Source organism: Phyllobates terribilis, unplaced genomic scaffold, assembly GCF_046119375.1.
Source record: "Phyllobates terribilis strain yellow unplaced genomic scaffold, ASM4611937v1 Scaffold_1__5_contigs__length_1240528914, whole genome shotgun sequence".
Lineage (NCBI taxonomy): Eukaryota > Metazoa > Chordata > Amphibia > Anura > Dendrobatidae > Phyllobates > Phyllobates terribilis.
The window spans coordinates 1,166,553,492-1,166,572,900 of NW_027362761.1; the positions used below are offsets into that span (position 1 = coordinate 1,166,553,492).

Below are 19,409 nucleotides of genomic sequence, written 5' to 3' on the forward strand. Positions count from 1 at the left end.
GTTGCCGCTGAATCTCCACCGGAGTCCGATTGACAACTCTTCAATCTCTCTCCTCCTGCTGAATCTCCACCTACCCGACACAATTGACACTTCCTCAATGTCCCTACTACCTGCTGAGATCTCACATGGCTCTGTGCAAACTGCAGCTGTCAATCAGGCTGGCTTGGCAAAGACTGAACAGACTTAGACTTATGAGTTCTATCTCTTTAGCTGTTCTTACTCTTTTAAAACATCTCATTATGGTTTACTGTTTGTGTGTTTGCAGCCTGTGATTTTTCATTATTTTCTTTTATCACAATGCATAGTCCCTGCCTCATCTGGGGCAGCCATCATTTTGTAAATCATTGCCTTAGGGACACCTTCGATTGAAGAAATAACTTTATATCTGTCTGAATGCTTCTCTATAATGCTTTGTGCCACCAATTATGAACATAGTATCTCCGAGCAGCCCATTATCTAGATGATCTCTCCATATACATAATAATACACAATATTATCGCTTTGTTCTTCTGAACAATGAATGAGCAGAAAGAATCTTTCCAAAACTCCCAAGGGTCCAATATGATGTAATTAAATTCCATAAATGAATCCCCCTGAAAGAGTCCATCCCAACATGCAATGGTTAAACTTTCCCTCGGAGAGTCATTACTTTCACGTATGAGAATGTTTTACTTCTTGACATTTCCCAAATGGAAGAAGAAAAAAAAAAGTAATGGGGGCTGGGTAAAAGAGGGGTGGTGGTGGGGTAGTACTTTTGCAAAACCTAATTTGTTTAGTCAGCGGTCTCTGATTTCTTTTTATTGGAGAAGGTTGGACCAACTGGCACAGACGTGCTTCCAATAAGTAAATAGTTGTTGAACGCATCGGGGTCTTAAGGTTACAATCATTTTGGACCCTCTCGAGGCATAAATAGATCAGTTCCTCCTTTTCCTCTCACCAAAAGAGTTTAGCTGCCAGCAAACGCAGGTGCCACCATCTCTCCAGGACAAGACTTGTAGGTAACTTTCTCAACTTTCTTCCTGCAGTTGAATATCAGCAATAATTTCATCTATTTTTTTTAAGCAGCCAGATGTAGCAGAGCTGAGTCCGTCATTTAAAATTTTACCTAAAAACCACACCTCGTTATCTCAAAATGATATACCCAGTTTTGCTGCGACTACACACTCAGCTCTGCTACATCCGTCCAACATTTCTAGGGAATCTGAACTGAATACAGATGCCGAGGCGAATGTGTCCTCTCCTGCTGATTCCAGGCAGATTGCTGTTAAATCAATTGCAGATGTTTCCCTCTATAGATAAAGATTATTTTTTTTTTAACATTTTTTTTTCTTTCTTCTTTTTTGTTTCCCCTACAGAGAGTGGAAAAGATGATTCCGTGGTGCAAAACCTACAAAGTTGTCCTGACGGTGTTATCGATCGTGGGTTATTCCAGCTGTCTTCCCCTAAATGAAGATCCTATGTGCACCGCAGAAGAGATAGCGAAGTATAGCATAGTCTTCACTGGGAAATGGAGCCAAACGTCCTTCCCCAAACAATATCCCCTGTACAGGCCCCCGGCTCAGTGGTCATCATTGCTGGGTAAGTGAGCAGCGCATGCTATGGAATATATATACTGAAAAATATTGATGTGCAGTTGCATCATTAATGTAAAAGTTTAGGGGAAAAAGGGGAAATAATTTGCTAGGTTTACCTGCAGTCCTATGGTAATGAAATCGTTACACAATGTGGTGCCACAAGGAGGGAAACATGATCAACTCAGCTCTGATGCATCTGAAAAAGTATTTTACTCCCTCTGCTACATGTCAAAGTATCCGGCTTTGTTACATCTGTCAACTCTCTTCTGCTACATGAAAGATAACCCTTCTGCTGCTGCCTCTGCAAAGCATGTCTCTGCTACATCTCTATATCCACATAGCTCTGCTACATCTCTATATCCACATAGCTCTGCTACATGTCTATATCCACATAGCTCTGCTACATGTCTATATCCACATAGCTCTGCTACATCTCTATATCCACATAGCTCTGCTACATCTCTATATCCACATAGCTCTGCTACATCTCTATATCCACATAGCTCTGCTACATCTCTATATCCACATAGCTCTGCTACATCTCTATATCCACATAGCTCTGCTACATCAGTATATCCACATAGCTCTGCTACATCGCTATATCCACATAGCTCTGCTACATCTCTATATCCACATAGCTCTACTACATCTATATATCCACATAGCTCTGCTACATCTCTATATCCATATAGCTCTGCTACATCTCTGTATCCACATAGCTCTGCTACATCTCTATATCCACATAGCTCTACTACATCTATATATCCACATAGCTCTGCTACATCTCTATATCCATATAGCTCTGCTACATCTATATATCCACATAGCTCTGCTACATGTCTATATCCACATAGCTCTGCTACATGTCTATATCCACATAGCTCTGCTACATGTCTATATCCACATAGCTCTGCTACATCTCTATATCCACATAGCTCTGCTACATCTCTATATCCATATAGCTCTGCTACATCTCTATATCCACATAGCTCTGCTACATCTCTATATCCACATAGCTCTGCTACATCTCTATATCCACATAGCTCTGCTACATCAGTATATCCACATAGCTCTGCTACATCGCTATATCCACATAGCTCTGCTACATCTCTATATCCACATAGCTCTACTACATCTATATATCCACATAGCTCTGCTACATCTCTATATCCATATAGCTCTGCTACATCTCTGTATCCACATAGCTCTGCTACATCTCTATATCCATATAGCTCTGCTACATCTCTATATCCACATAGCTCTGCTACATCTCTATATCCATATAGCTCTGCTACATCTCTATATCCACATAGCTCTGCTACATATATATATCCACATAGCTCTGCTACATCTCTATATCCACATAGCTCTGCTATATCTCTATATCCACATAGCTCTGCTACATCTCTATATCCACATAACTCTGCTACATCTCTATATCCATATAGCTCTGCTACATCTCTATATCCAGATAGCTCTGCTACATCTCTATATCCAGATAGCTCTGCTACATCTCTATATCCAGATAGCTCTGCTATATCTCTATATCCACATAGCTCTGCTACATCTCTATATCCACATAGCTCTGCTACATCTCTATATCCACATAGCTCTGCTACATCTCTATAGCTACATAGCTCTGCTACATCTCTATATCCACATAGCTCTGCTACATCTCTATATCCACATAGCTCTGCTGCATCTCTATATCCACATAGCTCTGCTACATCTATATAGCCACATAGCTCTGGTACATCTCTATCACTATAGCTCTGCTACATCTCTATTACTATAGCTCTGCTACATCTCTATATCAGTATAGCTCTTTTACACCTCTATCACTATAGCACTGCTACATCTCTATCAGTATAGCTCTGCTACATTTCTATCCCTATAGCTCTGCTACATCTCTATCACTATAGCTCTGCTACATCTCTCACTATAGCTCTGCTATATTTCTATCACTTTAGCTCTGCTATATTTCTATCACTATAGCTCTGCTACATCTTTCACTATAACTTTGCAACATCTCTATCACTATAACTCTGCTACATCTCTATCACTATAGCTCTGCTACATCTCTATATCAGTATAGATCTGCAACATCTCTATCACTATAGCTCTGCTACATCTCTATCAGTATAGCTTTGCTACATCTCTATCACTATAGCTCTGCTACATCTCTATCACTATAGCTCTGCTACATCTCTCACTATAGCTCTGCTATATTTCTATCACTAAATCTCTGCTATATTTCTATCACTATAGCTCTGCTACATCTCTTTCACTATAGCTTTGCAACATCTCTATCACTATAGCTCTGCTGCATCTCTATCACTATAGCTCCGCTACATCTCTATATCAGTATAGCTCTGCAACATGTCTATCACTATAGCTCTGCTACATCTCTATCACTATAGCTCTGCTACATCTCTATATCAGTATAGCTCTGCAACATCTCTATCACTATAGCTCTGCTACATCTCTATATCAGAATAGCTCTTTTACATCTCTATCACTATAGTTATGGTACATCTCTATCACTATAGCTCTGCAACATCTCTATCACTATAGCTCTGCTACATCTCTATCACTATAGCTCTGCTACATTTGAACTTCATGAATAATTAGACTGAATGTCATATACTAAGAAATAGCTACATTGCCAGGTGTGAATCTTATGTATTTTGGCTCTTGTGGGGCTGGTTCTGGGGTGGGAAACCAAAGTATTTAAGAGAAAGGGTGGACTGTAGTATCAAATTATGGCAATTGGCTATTCAAGTGTCCCCCGAGTGCTGCACTAACACAACCAGAGCAAAGAGGTGCCATCACTGGTGTGTCAGGTGTCACAGACAGATGCTCTGGAGCCGGCTGTAGAGGGTCACTGCGCTTGGCATTGCACACTCCTTCTTGATTCCCTCATATCTGTAGTGTAGTTTTATCCTTCTTCCTTTAAGACCCAGCAGCGACCTCCACCTTCTACTGCTGATTGACACACCCTTGCTGGGTAGTTAAATAGTTTCAGTTTCTCCAGAGAGTTGCTGGTGATAGTTCTATGTACCTCTGTGTAGGCTTGGAGCACTAGCAGTCGGCTAGTTTTTTCTCTGGTGCCCTTGGAGGACAGTTGGCGTTATATCTCTGGTGTCTTCTCAAGCTAAGTGTATCCCCATTGTTTGTCTACCTTTCCAAGGTATCCCTGAGCTTCTTATTAATATTTGTTGTGAGTGATGGCCAAGATGAACCGAGATGGCCAGTGATCTGCTGTAATCTTTTCAGAAATCTAGGAACAAGTTTTCAAATCCTTGGCAGCGCCACCACAGGGGAAAAAAAGTATTGCAAGATCTTTGCAAAATCAATAGATTGTCCATGTAATTTGTAGATATTTGGTCCTCCAGTGTCAGAGATCCACAATGGAGACACTCTAGCTAATATATAAAGGCTCTGAACTGGGGAACCTTATAAATGACATCACAGTTATGTAAGACGGTATTTGAGAATGGGTTTTCTAAATCATGATTTACATTCACAATGCTCTCTAATAATTGGCAATGTGCAAAATTCATTATGTTTCTCAGGATCACTGCAAAATAGGTATAGGACAGATAAAGTAACATAATGATATAGGATCAACAAATATGAAGAATATTAAATGGGTTTTCCATTTTTAGCAACTTATTTAAGATGTTCTTCAGACATAATTTATGGTGACATTGGTGAGGTCCACGGTTTCACTTTGCCTATAAACAATGTCTTGAATAACTGGATCTTAAGGTGGCCATACACAAACAGACAAACATCCAATGTGCATTAGAGTTTCCCAAGTTTAGCACTATGTAGATGTCAAAGAAAGAATGATTGGGCATGTTGGAGTTCAGCATGCCCAATCTTTTGTTCTGAAGGGGTGTTATGCAGCCATGAGTGGAAGGAGAAGTAGAAGTCCTTCCTTTATTTTTCCCATTCCTTCTGAATCCACTTGTGGCTCTGAATCTTCTCCTGTTGGTCAACCACCAATCATGATGGACTGATAAGTACAGGTAGACAGGATGAGTGTGTAATAATTGTTCCCTACCTAGATTGTTATATTTACTAACGCTAAAATACGAGCACTTGCTGGAATGACAAGAACTGGGACAACTATCCAGACAAGAACTGTCTTCATTCTTCGGTTTTGTCGTGGTCTTAGACCAGGTTTAGACCATCTTGGTGCCCTCACTCATGATTGCGAAGCAGGCACTGTTTTCACTTAGACAGACAAAGAAAGTCCAAAACAATAAACTTTAGGCTCTGTTTAACCTTTTTCCTTACAACGGCCATCTTTTTAGCTGTACACGATAGCATAAATTGACTTTGGTATTGTGTTTGAGTCAAGGTTTGTTTTTACTGAAATTCTGTGACGTTTCATAGAAAACATATATTTAAAAGCCATCTCGGGACCAGGCTACTCGGGTGACTAGTCCAAGAGGCCAGTCTTCTCCTCACTCGCTCCCTTTGAGTGACAAGTCTCTCCATATGTGTGTATAGAGAGAAACCTGTAAGCAGCCAGTGACTGGCCTCTTGGACTAGTCACCAGATCTGCAAGATCCCCGAATAACCTATCAGAGTAAAACATACCTGGCAGAATATATCAGCTGTCAGATTCCCTCTAAAGAGAACCTGTCATGTCGTATTTGCAGTCTGATCTGTAGACAGCCTGGTATAGAGAAGGAGAAGCTGAATAGATTGATAGATAGGTTTGTGGGAAAAGATTCAGTATGACGTCCCTGGTGTTTGTATGGATTAGTCCAGTGGGTGGTTCTAGTGGTGATTTACAGGTATCTGCCAATCACCAGTAGGACCGCCCATTGGACTATCCATACAAACACCTGGGATTTTAATGAATAAAATACCATTTTTACTGAAGCTTTTTCCGCAAAAATAATTAGCAACCTGATCAGCTTTTCCTGCTCTATAACATCCCACCCGCAGATTAGATACCATTTCGAATATGACAGGTTCCCTTTAAGGTCAAAAGTGCAATACATCCTATGCCGTATTTCGAGGACACACGTGGTCTGGATCCAGCCGTAAGTAATATTTATTGTCCTTTGTTGCCCCAAAGAAGTTGAATAGTTTCCCACATGTTCTCAAGTATGTGATGTGCTGTACTTAACAGTCCAGTTTGAGAATATCCAGAACTACGAGATGACACTAGATGTCTCTTATCCAACAGGAGTGAGTCATAGCTCTGACTACCACATGTGGAAAAGACATGACCATGCCAGCAATGGAGTGCGCGACTTCACAGAAAAAGGAGAAGCCTGGGCCCTAATGAAAGAGATAGAGGCAGCTGGGGAGAAAATCCAAAGCGTGCATGGCGTTTTCTCAGCTCCGTCCATCTCTAGCGGGACGGGCCAGTCCTCAACTGAGCTGGAGACACATTCGAGACACCCATATGTAAGTACAAAAGGCTAAGTATCCCATTTTTCTAAATAACCATCTATGTATACTTACCCCCGTGACTCTATTATTTTCCCCCTATATGTCCCCAGTATCTGCAGTTTTGTTTTTCCTCCTAATGTGGCCATTTAATTTGCTCAAATACAGTTGTTGTAATCTTCCACCGAGGATGCAGTATCTGCCCCCAATGCAGCCTTGCTATATGCCTCCCCTTTTAATACAGTCCTTGTAATCTTCCCCCGAGGACATAGTTTCTGCCTCGTTATACACCTCCCCTTTTAATTTGTCCACCCTTATTGGCTTGTTTTTAGCCCCCTGTGATCATGTTATCTGCCCCATCCTCATTCTCTTTATAAATGTCCCACATTGCCTAATAATCCTGTTTTCTATTGCTTTGCAGTAGTTTTTGCCAGCAATCTTGTATTTTAATGGTATATACATATATAAGCTATTCAATCCCACTGCCAACACCCCGAAAACTCAACACTCAATATCCTCCATACTGCAAAGCAACAAATACAACATAGCAGAAGGACCGTAAATCAATCCTATCATCAGCAATGTCCCATCCTCGAGGCACATGCTTAAGTGATATTTCTGCTTCATCATCCTCTGTCAACACTTCTTCTCCATGCAAATATCTCAAGAATATTCTCCAACCTATAAAAAGACCCAATGATAATAAACTCAATAGTACAGGAAATGCTCATAAATTTCATGGTAAAGGCTTGGAAAAATTAGGACTTGAAAAGTTTTCTCCTGTGCTCAGTGTCTATCTCTGTCAAGTATGCACCTTCTATGAGAAGATGGGGCAACTACTAGTAAAATGCTGGCCATATGGAAAAGAATAAAATTGCTATACTACTGCCCACTATGTACAGGAATGAAACTAATGTTGTATTGCCCCATGTACAAAAATAATACTACTATAACACTGCTCCACATGTTCAAGAATATAACTACTATAATACTGCCCCCATATATAAGAATATAACTACTATAATACTGCCCCCATATATAAGAATATACAGTTGAAACCAGAAGTTTCCATACACTATATAAAAAGACACATCTGCATGTTTATCTCAATATTTGACATGAAATAAGAATAAACCTTTCCGTTTTAGGTCGATTAGGATTACCATCATTTTTAATATTTGCCAAATGCCAGAATAATGAGAGAGAGAGAATGTTTTAAGGCATTTTTATTACTTACTTCAAAGTCAAACGTTTATATACACTAAGATTACTATGATTTTAAACAATTCTGGACTGCCCATATAATGATGTAATGTGTTTGGAAGCTTGTGATAGGTTTTTTGTCAACATCTGAGTTAATTAGAGACACACCTGTGGATGTATTTTAATGCACACCTGAAACACACTGCTTCTTTGTGTAGCATCATGGGAAAGTCTAAAGAAATCAGCCAAGATATCAGGAAGAGAATTGGGGACTTGCACAAGTCTGGCTCATCCTTGGGTACAATTTCAAGATACCTGAAAGTGCCTCGTTCATCTGTACAAACAATTATACGCAAGTACAAACAAGATGGGAATGTGCAGCCATCATATCTCTCAGGACAAGACGGGTTCTGTGTCCCAGAGATGAATGTGCTTTGGTCCGACATGTGCATATCAACCCAAGGACAAAAGCAAAAGACCTTGTGAAGATGATGGCGGATGCTGGTAAGATTGTGTCAATATCCACAGTGAAACCAGTACTGTATCAACATGGGCTGAAAGGCCACTGTGCCAGGAAAAAGCCATTACTCCAAAAGAAACATAAAAAAGCCAGATTAATGTTTGCAAATGCACAAACCTTAATTTTTGGAGACATGTCCTGTGGTCTGATGAAACTAAAATTGAACTTTTTGGGCATAATGACCATCATTACTTTTGGAGGAAAAAGGGAGAAGCTTGGAAGCCTAAGAACACCATCCCAACTGTGAAACACGGGGGTGGCAGCATCATGTTGTGGGGTTGTTTTGCTGCAGGAGGGACTGGTACACTTCACAAAATAGATGGTTTCATGAGAAAAAAAGATTATATGGCAATATTGAAGCAACATATCAAGACATCAGCCAGGAAGTTAAAATTTGGGCAGAAATTGGTCTTACAAATGGACAATGACCCGAAGTATACTGCCAAAATGGTAACAAAGTGGCTTAAGGATAACAAAGTCAATGTTTTGTAGTGGCCATCACAAATCCCTGATCTCTATTGAAAATCTATGAGCAAAGCTGAATTGGCAGGTGCGAACAAAGCAACCTACAAACCTGGATCAGTTACAGCAGTTTTGTCAGGAGGAATGGACCCAAATTCCGACCAACTATTGTGAGAAACTTGTGGAAGGATATCCCAAACGTTTCACCCAAGTCATTCAGTTTAAGGGCAATGGTACCAAATACTAATGAAATGTATGTAAACTTTTGACTTTGCAGTAAGTAATAAAAATGCCTTAAAACATTCATTCTCTCTCATTATTCTGGCATTTGGCAAATATTAAAAATTATGGGAATCCTAATTGACCTAAAACGGGAAAGGTTTAGTCTGATTTCATGTCAGATACTGAATAAAACATGCGGATGTGTCTTTTTATATAGTGTATGGAAACTTCTGGTTTCAACTGTAACAACTATAATACTGCTCCTATGTACAGTATATTCATCTGAACAGGAAGTATAGAGTTGATACTATATTGGAGTTACACTTTAAGAAATTCACGATATGTGTTTTTTAGTCACATAATTTGACAATTGGCGGTACTTTGGCTGTAATACAATAGTAATTCTCATTTAATGTTGAACCTTCTCAGGTTTCATTTATGGTGAGGATAGTGCCAAGTCCTGACTGGTTTGTGGGAATCGATAGTATAAACCTCTGTGATGGGAAGACTTGGAGAAAAAGCTTATCAATAGATCTCCATCCTTATGATGCCGGGACTGACAGTGGATTCACATTCTCTTCACCAAATTTTGCCACCATCCCGCAGGGCACCGTGACTGATGTATGTATATTACCTTCACCATAGAGGAAATGTATATTCAGAATGTTATATGTTAATTTTTTTTATTATCTACTGTATATGAAGAACTCTTGAGATGTTGCAGTTTTCACACTAGACACTAGAGCTGTCACAATACTCTACTTCCTGTTTCATGAGCTTTGCTGTATAGACTCGGGGAGAATGAGCAGAGTCACTTCAGTCTCATGAAAGGGATTTCATTCCAGTTCTATGGTAGTGACGAAGGTCTAGATAATGTGGGCAGCATAGCAACACCTGCTCAGCAGTTTCACAGGTCTAATCATAACTGTCGTTTACCGTAAATATCCCATTATATTTGCCCACAGTCCTACAAATATTTCATCCTTACCTCAATTGAAGAATTTATTAAAAGCTATTTGAACTTTCGCCTCCTGAAGTGAAATTTCAGATGTGAAAATATTTCTCTTCTGTGACAGATTACCTCTTCCTCGCCAAATCATCCGGCAAACTCATTCTTTTATCCCCGACTAAAGAACCTGCCGCCAATTGCAAAAGTGACATTTACGAAACTCAAAGGCAAGATAACATCCTTCCTTGATATAGCATCAAATGTGACTACTAAAGGGAATGAGATTGAGGAAAATTACTCAGGTAAGCCGCCTCCTATCTATCCTATCTAGATAGCTTTCATGACATCAAATAATTAACTGGCTATATATTAGCTCTTGGTTAAAAAAAATCAGGTTTAGGGAGAAAAATTAAGAGAAACTGACACTTCCTGGCATTCCTATTTTTCAACGTACGCATCCCAGATGGGAAAAAAACGTTGTCATCTCTGATACCAGATTATGTGTCAAACTCACAATAAAAGAGAAGTGAGAGGCAGTGACGTAACTAGAGTCCGTGAGGCCACAATGCTAAATTTGGATGGGGCCCCCTCCATCCTGGTATATATATCCCCCATCCTGTTATCTATGTCCCTTATCCTTGGCCCCATCCTGGTATATATATCCCCCATCCTGGTATATATGTCCCTTATCCTGGCCCCCATCCTGGTATATATATCCCACATCCTGGTATATATATCCCCCATCCTGGTAAATATGTCTCTTATCTATGGCCCCATCCTGGAATATATATCCCCCATCCTGGTATATATGTCCCTTATCCTGGGCTCCATCCTGGTATATATATCCCCCATCCTGTTATATATGTCCCTTATCCTGGCCCCAATCCTGGTATATATATCCCACATGCTGGTATATATATCCCCCATCCTGGTATATATATCCCCCATCCTGTTATATATGTTTCTTATCCTGGGCCCCATCCTGGTATATATATCCCCGATCCTGTTATATATATCCACCATCCTGGTATATATATCCCCCATCCTGGTAAATATGTCTCTTATCTTTGGCCCCATCCTGGAATATATATCCCCCATCCTGGTATATATGTCCCTTATCCTGGGCCCCATCCTGGAATATATATTCTCCATCCTGGTATATATGTCCCTTATCCTGAACCCCATCCTGGTATAAACATCCCCATCCTGGTATATGTCCACCATTCTGCCGCTGTTAATGCATAGGAAAAAATATCTTATTATACTCAAGTTCCCTCTGCTCCCTCGGCACGGCGTCCTCTTTTGAAGCCGGCAGCTGGCCTCAGCATGCAAGCGACGGGATCGCATGATGTCACTGCCATTCGCCCCCAGTCACGTGCACACTGACTTCGGCTACTGAACCCTGATTGGCCAGCAGCATCTATTGCCATGCACAGACCTGACGGATCTCTGCACCGTAATACAGTTCAGCTGAATGTGTGACCGAGGATGCACATCCAGTTGAAGTTTGCGGTAGCGTCGGCGGGCCGGTCACCTGCATGGGCTCGGTCGCTGTTGCGACCCCTGCAACAGCGGTCATTATGCCCCTGATGAGAAGTAAGAAATAAAACTTTTAATATTATTTACTGATTTATTTAGTAGGTTGTCATAGCTTAGTGTTTCTGTTCTAGAGCTCTGCAAATTGTCCCTTCAGAGAGGAAGAGGACTAGAACTCTAGTGCCACCTATAGGAAGTAGCAATCCTAAAAGTCAATAACGACTCTCTAACGAGCCTTGTCACATGACTTAAGATTTTGGTTTGGGCTTTAATCCTAAGTCCTGTGACAAGGCTCGTTAGAGTCGATATTGACTTTTAGGATTGCTACATCCTATAGGTGGCACTAGTCCTCTTCATCTCTGAAGAGACAATTTGCATATTTCCCAGAGGAGCATTGCGGCTTAAAAGTCTCATCACCTTGAAATGTCAGGCTTAACATGTCACTCTCCACAAGGAGCAATGTTACCACTTGGATCCCTGTTATGGAGCTCAAAATCCTCAGCATAAGCGTAGAGTAAGAGAATAATAAAGTGTTCCTGTAGCTTCCACTAGAAGGAGCTTACTAGTGTCCTCTCACAAGAAGAGCCTTAGAATATGACTTGTGGCAACAGATGGTGCTAATCTATTCGCAAGACTCAGTCCTGGGCCACCTCTTAACTAATGGTATCCATGACTCTTCTTTGGATTAGCCGGCCTGGCAGGACGTCATTGTTGCAGCATGACACACAAGTGATCCTGAGTCAGGCCAGCTAATCAAAAGAAGAGCCGCGCATGCTGGCAGGTAGGAGAACGTTCGCAAGACTCCCAACCAGCGACCACAGATTAATTATTGACATGAACATTGCAAATTGACTCACACTGTATCTACTTGGGGCACTAGCCAATTCAAACTGCTTTTTCTTTTGAAAGTTTGAGATCTTAACTTTCTTCACAAGTAGTGTTGAGCCACCCCCATAGTGTTCGAGTTCGGTTCGGTTCGTCGAACACCCGTGTGTTCGCCGAACTGTTCGTCGAACTGTTCGTCGAACACCTTCGAACACCGTTAAAACCAATGGCAGGCAAACAAAAACACATAGAAACACATAGAAAACACCGTCAAAGGTGTCCAAAAGCTGACAAACTGCTCAGAAGACATAACTAACACATGGAAAAGTGACAAGTACATATAGTCATGCGAAAATAAAAGAGGTGGAGGAGTAAAAGGAGGGGGAGACACAGATATAGGCATGTCATGCCCTTCTAAAATCCAAAAAGTGAGAAGCCGACACGGCCAGTCCGCTCCTGCCCGTGCCACCTCCGTGTCGCCGGGTTTGTGCCAGAGCCGCGGTGAACCCTGACGGCCAGCCCCCCTCTCCCAATACTGGTGCCTGTCCGCTGGTGGGTCGAGCGAGCCCCCCTGTGGTGGAGGCAGCTCTAAGCTTTTTAATTTAAATTGTCTCTCTAATTTGAATGAATACACTTTAAATCCATTTACAAGGATCTATTGGAGGGCAAGTCTCATGCCAGCAGCCGCGGTAATTCCAGCTCCAGTAGCGTCCACTAAAGCTGCTGCAGTTAAAAAGCTTTTATAAGGATCGAGCTCGGCTGTCCACCGCAAGGCATCCTACTGCCAGTCCCAGCCCCTATGCCTTGGGGTGCCTCCTGATGCTCTTCACTAAGTATCCCATGGTCCCGAAGCATTTCCTTTGAAAAAATTAAGTGTCTAAACTACAGGTGGTGTAGCTTGCTTAACAGCCGGGATAATCCGCTGACTAGCAGACACTGCTACTAGGCACAAAGTATTTCCTGGGCTAGATGCAGTTAAAAATTTGTAATTAGATACTCTCGTTGGATGCTGAGAAAGCATTCCATAGAGTCTCCTGGCACGCCATATATGATTCTCTTAAAAAGCTTGGGGTAGGGGTCTAGGGGACCCTTTTATAGCCAAAATCACGGCCCTGTATCGCAATACGTCACCTAGGCTGAAGATAAATGGAACTGTAGCACCCTGAGGGCTCGGTTGCTACAGACGTATTGCACCTCACCCAGAGGTGTGATATCTCACTCTCAGGTAAGGATGGAGTGTGGATCAGGACCCGACACCTGCATGCATTACACCACATTGCCGTGGGGCAGGGCGACCAATATGCCCCTGAGATGGGCACGACAGTCCCTGTCCCTGGCTGGAGTGGGGGGAGGGAACACTGAGGAAGGGGAACCCTGTAGTGCAGGAGCAGGGAGGAAGCAGTTCCTAGGTGCATTGAGAAGGGAGTATAAAAGGTGGGCACCATCTTAGTTCAGTGCAGAGAAGTCTGAGCAGAAGTGGCAGGGAGCAGGGGCTCTGCATGAGCTCTGCTCCGGAGGCGGGCCTAGTAACAGAGGCCCAGGCCTGGAAGAGGGAGAAGGAAGGAAGAGGAGCGGAGAAGGCTCCAGGAACGAGGAATGAAGGGATCCCAGGGGTGCGGACGGGCGAGTCGCCACCGCACGCCCGAATCCACCTGCGTGGAGGGGTCAGGCCAAAGGGGGAGACCGGTCCCCGAACTAGTGGAGGCAGGAAACGACCCTCAGCTAGAAACCGGAGGCTCTGACATTTTATGTGGCGCAGCCCCTCGCTACACCCGCTAGGAAGGCACCACATAGGGTCAGGGAAACTGGCGCCAAGTTTACCAAGAGGAGGCCCGAGGCAGCCGGACAGAAGTGTTGGTAAGAAAGGCCAGGCAAAGGACACACAAAGGGGGTCCTGTGAAGTGCTCCAAAGTTATCTGGGAGTTGTCTGAGCCCCTCACCTGGTGAGCACAGTACGACGTGGGCAGCCGTTACCTGCAGACGTGGTCTGGATAATAAGAACTGTGAGTAAAGGCCCTGGACTGCATCACTGACTCCGTGTCGTTACTGCTGCTGCCCTGCACCATCACCCCCATCCTCCGCATACACTGCCCTGAGGCTATACTCCTCCCGTGGGGAGTTATGCTACGCTCTGCTGCACCCACAACACCAGCCTCAGCGGTCTGCCCTGTAGCGGCGGTTCACTCTGACCGCAATCCACGGGTGGCGTAGTCGGACATTTAAACATCAAAACCACATAAATAGTTCCGCCACTGGTTTGACCGCCCTGAGCCACGGAACCGGGTCGCCGCCACGAAGAATACAACCACCAGCATCCACCAAAAAGGGTCCGGCTCCGGGTGTCCCAAGGCCCAGGGGGTGCGTCAGAACATTTTCATCACCTTTCACAATCACCAATGGGAAAAGGCAGGGATGTCCTCTGTCCCCTCTCTTATACATCCTAGTGACGGAGCACCTGCTCTCATCAATTCGCCATAACCCCAATATTAGGTGGATTGAGGTGGGAGGCACCGAGTACAAGTGCTCTCTATTTGCTGATGATGTCCTAGTATATATCACTCAATCACATATATCCATCCCTGCTGTTATGGCTGAAATAGATCACTTTGTTACATGGTAAAATTTTAAAATCAATGCAGCGAAGTCTGAGGCCCTCGATGTCTCCCTCGACAAATCCATATAGGATTCCATCCAGTCCAACTTTCCCTTTGCCTGGCCCTCACAGGGTATCAAATACTTAGGAATTCCTATTCATAGAGACCTCTCCCATCTATGTTATCTTAATTTTGGGCCCTTTATTGAACAATTCCATACAGACCACGGTTGGCAAGTTAGAACTGTAAGATTCACTACGTGAACCACTGGTGTTTTGTGGAAAAGCACATGTACACTGCGTTCCAAATTATTATGCAAAAAGTGTTTAGGAGTGATAAGGGAAGAATTTGTTTGTTTGTCAGTTAAACTCATTGATGGTGATGTGTGTCAGGGCTCTTTATATCACTGTAAGCAATTGCAGACACCTGTGCTAATTAGTTTGGCAGGTGTGTCCAATGAAAGGCAAGACTACTTAAGAAGGCTGTCTCACATTATTAAGCAGCCTACATTTTCTGCCAAAATGGGAAAGAAAAAGGATGTGTCGGCTGCTGAGAAGCAACAAATTGTGGAGTGTTTAGGTCAAGGCATGACTACAATCAACATTGTGCGATGATCAGGATGAAGTGTCTTGGCAATCAAGAAGTATGTAGCTGATTCACAGTACACACGTGTGCGTGCTGATAAGGGCAAATTGAGGACTCTTTCCTACAGGCAATTACGTCAGGTTGAAAGAGCAGCGGCAAAAAAGCCTTGTCATAGCAGCAGACAAGTTTTTGAAGCTGCTTGTGCCTCCAACGTCCCCCGAACAACAAGATGCAGGGTCCTTCAGAGGTTTGCAGCTGTGCATACGCCATCCTGTCGACCTCCTCTATCCACTTCACACAAGCAGAAACGGCTCCAGTGGGCCAAACATTACATGAAGACTGATTTCAAAACTGTTTTGTTCACGGATGAGTGCCGTGCAGCGCTCGATGGTCCAGATGGATGGAGTGGAGGATGGCTGGTTGATGGACACCCCACGCAAACACGGCTACAGCGCCAACAAGGAGGAGGTGGAGTAATGTTTTGGGCTGGAATCATGGGGAGAGAGATTGTCGGCCCCTTTAGGATCCCTGAAGGCGCTAAAGATGAACTCCATAATGTATGTGGATTATCTCAAACAGCACTTCCTGCCATGGTTCAAGAAGAAGAACCGTGTATTTCACAGCAAGATCATTTTTCTGCATGATAATGCACCATCTCATGCTGCACATAAAACATCTGCATCTCTGGCTGATATGGGCATAAAAGGGGACAAACTTATGGTGTGACCCCCATGCTCCCCTGACCTCTACCCCATTCAGAACCTTTGGAGCATCATTAAAAGGAGTGTCTATGATGGCGGGAGGCAGTTCACATCTAAGCAACAGCTCTGGGAGGGTATTCTGTCCTCATGCAAAACAATTGAAGCAGAAACCATCCAAAACCTGACAAATTCAATGGACGAGAGAGTTCAGAAGCTCCTTTCGAACAAGGGGTCCTATGTGAAAATGTAACATCACCTAGAATAAAGTTTTGAGTTGAAAACTGTTTGATTTCAGTTTCTAACAACCTGCTAATGCTTATAATTTCAAAAATGACCATTTTTTTGGTCTTTATTAAAATGAAAAGGTTGATCGAAAAGTTTGGGGGATCTAAGAGTGTGGCAACCCAGTAGTCATGATTACTTCGAATTCTGACAATATGAGGGTCATGCTGCAGGTAGTGCAGCAAGAAGGCACTTATGTGTCTTGCGCATCTCGGAGCCCCAAAATTATTTTCCGGGCTAGATGCAGCTAAAAATTATTTTTAATTTTAAATCTGGTGGAGCTTATTATAGATGGCCTAATAGGATCAGTGCTGCACACTGCTACAAAGCCCAAATTATTTTCCAGTCAAGATACAGATAAACATGATTAGTAATTTGAAAGCTTAAAACGGTTGGTAGGGTGATTTTAACCAATCATCAAGCTTTTACTCTCCCCAGGATGACACAGGGGTAGAAAAGTCGTTTCGGATCCATGATTTGTTCATCTTTATGAACGTGAGTCTGTCTACATTATCAGTGGAGAGCCGCGTGCGCTTATCTGTCAGCACACCACCAGCAGCGCTGAACACACGTTCAGACAGAACGCTGGCTGCGGGGCATGACAAGATCTCCAAGGCGTAAGTGGCTAGCTCCGGCCATTTATCCAGATTGGAAGCCCAAAAAGAGCAAGGGTCCAATGACACAGTCGTGGCTTCAATGTTTACTTGGAGATACTCCTGTACCATCGTCTCTAGGCGTTGACTATGTGTCAGACTTCTTGTCTCCTGTGGCCTTGCAAAGGATGGGCTAAAAAAGTGGTGAAATGATTCCGCAAAATTGATGTTACCAGCAGATACTGTGGTTCTGTTACGGTTTGAGTGATGAACACTTGACGGTCCCACGGTTGGCAAGTTGGAACTGTGAGATTCACTACGTGCACCACTGGTGTTTTGTGGAAAAGCACATGTAAGATTCTGCAACAGTCTCTGCTGATACTCCTGCATGCGTGCATCCCTTTCTATGGCAGGAATAATTTCGGCAAATTTACTTTTGTACCGGGGATCTAACAGTGTGGCAACCCAGTAGTCAGGATTATTTCTAATTCTCACAATTCGAGGGTCATGTTGCAGGTAGTGCAGCAAGAAGGCACTCATGTGTGTTGCGCATCCAGGAGCACCAAGTCCCTGTTGTGTTGGTGGCGAGGTAACAATCATGCTTCCTTCCTCTGTCCTCTCCCCCCAACCTCGCACAACAGAAATGTGATCAAGGTCTCCCTCATCTGATGAGTCTTCCATCAGTTCGTCCTCCACTTCTTCCTGGGCTCCTGCACCTTCCTCACTAGTTTGGCTGCTACCATGCGCCCTGGTAAAACCATCTCCCCCACCCTCACATGCCTGCCGCCTTGGTGCTGCCGACCGTCTGGACCTTGCAGATGTTAGCCCTTCCGCATACAACTCCTCCTCCTCTACTTCCTCCACCTCCTCTTGTGCCACCACCTGACTCCGAATTCTGTTTAACATGTGCTCCAGCATGTAAATCACCGGAATAGTCATGCTGATAATGGCATCATCAGCACTAAACATCTTCGTCGCCATTTCAAAACTGTGCAGAAGGGTGCATAGGTCCCTGATCTGAGACCACTCCTCCAGCGTGATTTGCCCCACCTCTGGATCTCGTTGGCCCAGGCTATACGTCAGAACGTATTGCACCAGGGCTTGTCGGTGCTGCCACAGTCGCTGCAACATGTGCAGAGTTGAATTCCACCGGGTAGGCACATCGCATTTTAGCCGGTGAAGTGGCAGGCCCAACGACTTCTGTAGAGATGTAAGTCGCTGAGCTGCGGGATGCGAACGGCGGAAGTGAGCACACAGCGACCGTGCCCTCTGCAGAAGGCCATCTAGTCTGGGATAGTGGGCTAAAAATTGCTGGACAACCAGGTTCAACACGTGAGCCATACAAGGCACGTGTGTGACATTGCCCCGGCGAAGGGCCGCACCCAGGTTTGCAGCATTGTCGCACACGGCCTTCCCTGGTTTCAGGTCCAGTGGAGACAGCCATTCATGAAATTGGTTCTCCAGAGCTGACCACAACTCCTCAGCTGTGTGACTCACATTTCCCAGACATTTCAAAGTAAAAACCGCCTGATGACGTTGAGCCCTACTGCCAGCATAGTAAGGAGGTGTGCAGGATCCCTTCTGCGCAGTTAGAAAGCTTGTGGCATGACCAGACAGGCTTTGGGTGCAGGTGGAAGACCGAGAGGAGGTTGAGGAGGCAGAAGCAGTGGAGGAACTTTGACATAAAGAGGATTGACGCACAACTCGTGGGGACGGCAAGACTTGGACAGCAGCCCCTTGTCCTGCTGTCACCATAGTTACCCAGTGCCCAGTCAGCGACATGTAACGCCCCTGTCCATGCCTACTCGTCCAAGTGTCTGTGGTGAAATGCACCCTGTCACACACAGAGTTTCTCAAAGAAGCGGTGATGTTGTGTGCGACATGCTGGTGGAGCGCAGGCACACCTTTCTTTGAGAAGTAGTGCCGACTGGGCATCTGGTACTGGGGC

The 19,409-nt window shown here is 43.7% G+C and overlaps 1 protein-coding gene across 2 annotated transcripts in view; it reads left to right on the forward strand.

Moving 5' to 3' along the window:
* The first annotated feature begins 764 nt into the window (after positions 1-764).
* The window catches only part of SPON2 (spondin 2), a 28,455-nt gene continuing 9,810 nt past the window's right edge, over positions 765-19,409 (forward strand). The window contains exons 1-5 of one of the 2 annotated variants that reach the window (XM_073649121.1): positions 765-998; positions 1,356-1,578; positions 6,784-7,007; positions 9,826-10,017; positions 10,473-10,647. In XM_073649121.1, coding sequence (XP_073505222.1) covers positions 1,368-1,578; positions 6,784-7,007; positions 9,826-10,017; positions 10,473-10,647 — 802 coding nt within the window. In that variant the 5' untranslated portion in view covers positions 765-998; positions 1,356-1,367. The remainder of the gene's footprint in view (positions 999-1,355; positions 1,579-6,783; positions 7,008-9,825; positions 10,018-10,472; positions 10,648-19,409) is intronic. The other variant, XM_073649122.1, reaches the window with a different exon arrangement.